This window comes from Mytilus galloprovincialis, chromosome 4 (genome assembly GCF_965363235.1).
Source record: "Mytilus galloprovincialis chromosome 4, xbMytGall1.hap1.1, whole genome shotgun sequence".
NCBI classification, from domain to species: Eukaryota; Metazoa; Mollusca; class Bivalvia; order Mytilida; family Mytilidae; genus Mytilus; species Mytilus galloprovincialis.
The window spans coordinates 18540927-18546945 of record NC_134841.1 but is presented as its reverse complement, the minus strand read 5'-3'; the positions used below and the strand labels follow the sequence as shown (position 1 = coordinate 18546945).

Here is a 6019-nt window from a genome sequence, read left to right as displayed (position 1 = left end):
TTGATCTTTTATTTTAATCTTACGTGTCTGGCAATTGCATATGGAACACACAACTCATGATCAAGATGGCCAGGGAACTTATCATAATAAGAGTATGTTTAGTCCACTGCAAGCTGTATAGTATGTACATTTCTTAAATTTGCAATACAGATCTTCCGTTTGAAACCCCTCTGCAGTTAATAATCAGCATTACATTGATCTTTGTTGAATTGGATATTTTAATACATTATTTTTTTTTTAAATGTAATTTTTAGCATAAATGAAATACTAGTATTGTGAAAAGTTTACGGCTGTGAAAGAGATTTGAAAACAATTTTTTCTCGAAATTTCGTTATTTATATAATAAAACATGATAAAGTTTACTTGAGCATGAAAAATGAAAAAAAGAAACATATCTGATTTCATGATAGAAGAACTGTATGAAATTATCATATAAAAGTCCGAGGTCACAACTTTTGCTTCATAACTGTGTTGTCATTCTATTAAATGAGCTCGTTTTTTTGTCTTTAAAAGGTTTTTTTATAGACAGTTTTTTCAGCAACCTCAGAACTGGCGATTCGTGTCATAAATTTCTTGTTCCCTAGATATATCTTTAACTTGAGAAGCTGAATTTTGCATTCTTATAACACGCTTACTGAAGAATACACCATCATATTTGATAGCAGATGAATATGGTGATAATGACCAATCACTAATTAGTGGCACTAGTACTGCTATCATTTGGTTAAAAGTTCAGGTGAACGAACTTTTGGATCACTGGTTTGTCGCACTGTATGCTTTATTCGGTTTGTGGTTCAGTTGAGCGAACTTTAGTGGCAATGCTTTCATTTGGTTTGAAGTTCAGGTGAGCGAACTTTTGGATTACTTTGTTGTAAGGTTCTGACATCAGGAATACAGACAGAAAGGTATTCTCTTTTTCTCTCCAGCAGTCCAAGATTTAGATTTAGAACGAAATCGTTTGATGTCATCCACATGGTCTTTATGTAGCATGGGAACATAGTCAACTGGTTCACATAGTTCCTGAAACATTCCAAAAAATGTAGCTCATACTAACAGAAGTGCCATCATGGCATCAATCGTACTCATTTCAAAGTATTTAATCTCAGTTTAAACTTGAGTAGTAACTGAGTGTATTTTAGACTGCTTACTATCATTCGCAAAATGCACTAGTAGGACAACAGTGGCATGAGTGACTTAGAAAAGCACTTTAAAAAACGATATTTACGTTTACTAGTATATAAATTGACAAAATGTCTTAAACACATATTGATATTGCATGTTCTGTTCTTGAATTTAACCCAGTTTAATCATACAATATACTGAGACAAAATGACAGATTGAACTAAAATATAATAGTTAATTCAAACTTATTTATTTATAGTGGATAGGGAAACAAGTTTTGCAACTTATATTAATCCTTTTCCACTTTGTGTGCAAGTGCTGCCTTGAAGCGGCATTAGCCTGCTCTTTTTCGAAATCTATAAGGGTGTCTTTAACGTGCAAGAGATTATAAAAAAAACAATAACAAAGAGTAACGAAAGCATATTGTGTGACAATAATTAGGAGAGGAGGGGTTCCGGAGGTTGGAATTCCCCTTTATGACGACCAATGAGATCAATGAATTTGAATGAGGACATATGGTTGGACCTCCTTTTTATCCTGGATTAGAAACCCCCTTTTAAAAATGGCTGAATCCGCCCCTAATAATAATGAAAATTATTTAAATACGATTCATATGTTGCACGTAGATAAAATCTGATTATTACCTTATGGTTCTGGTAAAACTGTTTGTAGCCGCCCTCTAAAATGTACATTTCAGGAAAGGTTAGGAGAGGGTAACTATTTCGTTGACGGTCTTTACTACGGAGAAATCGGCAACTGTTGAAGAAGAAATATTACTGTAGTAGTATTTTCATAGCTTTGACAAAGTTGAAACATTTTCGTGAATATTTAAGACAAAGTTTTACTTTAGAATTGAAAGTTTACAATTGATCGAAAACGATTCATTTAGCATATTTAAACTTTAATTTCTTGTTCGAAGTGAACCTGTAAATGATATTACGCAAAGAAGAATAATTAGAAAACAAGAAGTGAAAATTGAAACAAAAAATTCTTAAAGATTTACACGACGTATACTAGTACATGATTTCAGTTACGTATGACAATTTTAAGGTTTAATTATACAGTGTTGACTTACAGCTTTGGTCCTCTTTCGGACGAAAATTCGCAATGAAAAATGAGCACCTGCCTTTTCGTAACGCAACAATTATCTTCAAGGAATTCTATTATTCCATTTTTGGCATAAATGTTTTCTGCATTCTACAAAGAAAAAAGAAACAAATTCAGTTCCTAATGTACTTCACTATATATTTCCTTTGTATAGAATACTCTTTACTGATATTTGTTTACTGAGACAAACATAGTTACAACCGAAATAATCATTGCAATTGGAAGTAGTAGTTCTTCATGCCTCATTTCAATATTATTTTTTTTTTCTATCCTATTACCGTTGTCTTTTTTTTTCTATCTCATGCAAAAAATGTTCATATATACCGACATTTTGGTGCAGGGATATTTCCAATTGCATAAAATAAAAATAAAAAAAACTTGTCCACATATGATGTACCATTAACCTTTATATTTAAATCGCACTGCTTTATGATACAGTGAGGCCGAGAATGCTATACATGGATATCCTTGTACTGACCTTGATATGACCACCTTCATATTCATAGGGGTATCTGCAGTCAATGATACGATAACTGGATAAAACTTCATCATAACTACCATTTATAACGCTTGACATCTGAAAAAAAAGTATTGAGATATAAGGGCTTTAACACGTTCTACAAAAGAATTGACGTGTGTACAATATAGATATGTCTATACAGAAAACTCTGCCGTTTTTATTGTCTGCAATGTCAAGTTTTAAAAATGCAATGGCCTGTCTAGCAAACCTGGAAAGATTGATAAATATAGAATAGTTGAAAGAAATATCACTGAGATTGATTGATTGATTTGTGTTTTCTCATCGTACAGTGGCAAATATTTCATTCTAGTTCGTAACGAACATCACTGAAACTCTTTGTCACAATAGGAAGTTTTAGCTGGGTTGAATTTTCTCAAACTTACAGTATCATGTGAGATAGTCTTTAGGTCAGGGTTTGTCCCCGTCATTGTAGGAAGGGCATACCTTCGACTCCCGTCTCCTATCATATAATTGTCGCCTGATATGTCATTAACAACAACTTTCGATTCAATAATCGGATCACAAATCATATCCTGAAAAAAAATGAACACTATAATAAGTAAAATTTATTAAAATGCAGGAATATGAAGAAGAAAATAATAATCATAGACAAACACGAATATTAAAGGAGTAAATATTGATGATAAAAGGAGTTTTTTTTTTAAATATCTTAGCAATTTTTATACAACTTTGTACATAGAGACAAATGGGAGCAATAGCACTAGCTTAAAAAGGTGTTTACATACCCCGAACGACAAAGATTGTTTAAATCTTTTGACAGGATGAAGTCGTGAAGGACTACCCAGATCTAATGACATTAACGACGTTCGTTTTGTTTTTCTGTTATAACTGACATTCTTGTCCTGAAAAATGATGTATATACATGATGGGTTTGCAGTGAAGCAGTCAGTGGACATAATGATAAAATAGAAACTAGAATAATTAGATTCTCAACCTTGTCAGTCATCAGAGTTGACGTCTATTTTTTTTTAATATTATTCGACACATAATGAATCCCTTGGGATATGCACATACAGAATATGACTGGGTTAGACATGTTTGAAGATGCGCGACCCTCAACCTAAGCTGGGTCGGAAGTGCAACATCACAACATAAGCACTTACAAAAAAATCAGGCGAAAAGAGTTTGAGTCATCAGATCGATACCAAGCCCATAACAACTAACAACACACTAAAGATACAAAGTACTGATCTGAGAGTACTCGCAGTTAAACTGAAAGCTAGTTGAAAGCAAATGAAATAAATCATGTTTCGAAGACAAAATATCAATTTGTACACGTCCGATTGATTTTGTATAGAGACGTCATGAACATTCTAGGAAAACATGTCACTGCCCAATTCCAAATAAAGTATTGACAGGATGTTAAAACCATAAGTTTATGTTTTAATGAATTGATAACAAAAACAATGTTAGAAGCGATAAAAACAATATGCAGAGATCATTGGCCCTAACTTCACAAACATGTTCTTATAAAGATTGATAACCTTTTAGAATAAGTTAATTCAAATAACCGATAATCTTACATGTATCGAAACTACAAATAAATTTATGTATGGTTAAGCAAATAATAAATATTTTCTTAACAAGCCAAAATTCTTGGGTTGCATCGAAATTTAACTTTTTCAGGTAGGTATGCAAAGTTATCGAGGAAAGGAAATTTTGGAGTTATTCCAATTTTTATAATAGAAAAAAAATCTAAACAGAACTGAGAAAGTCTGTTAACAGTTGTGTTTCGTTTGAGTATGCGCCAGTTTACCACCTTACCTTTTGAAGATAGTCAGATGGAGAGATTAAATCTGTTATATCATCTTCTTCATAATCCATTGTTCGACTGGGTAATTCACATAAAACAGACATATTTCTTTCATAGGAATTGCCGTGAATGCTGAAAAGTAGAAAGCAGGTATAATGGTTTTGATAGGGTCCAATAAAAAACATGTGGTAGATAATTTACATGCAGAAGAACATTGGAAACAAATAATTGCAGCGATATCTAAACTTGTTAAAATACGAAAAAAACTTATACACGTGTATCAATATAAGAATAAGTTAACATAAATAGAAAACTATATATGCCTTACCATCTATTTGGCAAATCAAATTTTAATAAATTTGAAGAAGTTTGAGTTTTTATCTATATATATAAGCATTCTAAAAGAAATGTCCAATAATAACGGACCAATTATCAATTTCTCACCTTTGAACAATTTTTCTCACCTTTTTACAAGTTTTTTGCCTTATCATAACACCTTGAGCCACAAACAGTTTACAGAGTGCACGAGCCGAGTGAGCAGACGTGTAAACTGCTTTTAGCTGTGACACACTCGGATCGTCATTGCTTATATTCAGCCAACAGCCATTTTGTAAGATTTGACACCAAACAGCACATCAGCATAATCGTTTTCATTGTTTTGAATCTTTTTTAAATGTAATTACAATTATCATAAACGTGTCTTATATGTCTATAGGGCTTTAAATAAAAATGCATATTACAGAAATAATCAAATCAAAGAGTTAACATTGAAACAAACTTTCCATTTTAGTTAAGAACGGTAAGAAGCGGTTAATGTGGAATTATTTTAATAGTGAATATAAAAGTGAAGGTTGTTATTCAACACTGACTGTAATATAATGTAGGAATAGTATCACTAAATTTACCATTTTAAAGATTTTATTGTATATCACACTTGTTTTTCGTTGATTGTTTTGAAAATTAGGATTTGTCGTTTAAGTTGTGTTGCATTTGCTAATTCGGGACTGTTATAACTCGCTATATAGACTAGTATTGTTTTTCCAATTGTTGAAGGCCGAAAGATGACCAAAAGTTGCTAGATCATACGTCATTTGGTCTCTTTTGGGAGTTTTCTCGTTAACTTCGCACCACATCTTCTATTTTTTAACGAATTTGCAGGTCTAACAACAGATATTCTTAACCCCTGCTGACTGCCATGGCCCTTGCCAAATAAACGGATCACCAGATGTAACAAAATTGATCTTAATAATAAATTCAATTTCCAACTGAAAACAATAAATGCAAAAAAGATGGTATACCACAAAGATAAGGTACAAAAATTTGTACATATCCGGATTTCGACAATTAATGTCTCTTCGGTGATGTTGGGAATCGAAACGGTATTTTCTAGGAATTTGAATGTCCCTTTGGTATTTTTTGCCTCTCTTTAATATGCCCATCTGGCATTGCTATAATCGCCATTGTTATTTAAATGGCAATTGGGGAGAGCTGTTTTT

At 32.3% G+C, this 6019-nt stretch overlaps 1 protein-coding gene across 1 annotated transcript; it reads right to left on the bottom strand.

Moving 5' to 3' along the window:
* Nucleotides 1–436: 436 nt before the first annotated feature.
* LOC143071528 (M-phase inducer phosphatase 1-A-like) lies at nucleotides 437–4655 on the bottom strand. Its single transcript, XM_076245894.1, has 7 exons — nucleotides 4535–4655; nucleotides 3496–3612; nucleotides 3133–3282; nucleotides 2708–2806; nucleotides 2198–2319; nucleotides 1767–1878; nucleotides 437–1020 (listed from the first exon to the last, which is right to left on the bottom strand). The coding sequence occupies exons 1-7, from the start codon at nucleotides 4625–4627 to the stop codon at nucleotides 886–888; spliced, it is 828 nt and encodes a 275-aa protein (XP_076102009.1). The 5' UTR covers nucleotides 4628–4655; the 3' UTR covers nucleotides 437–885.
* Nucleotides 4656–6019: the final 1364 nt, after the last annotated feature.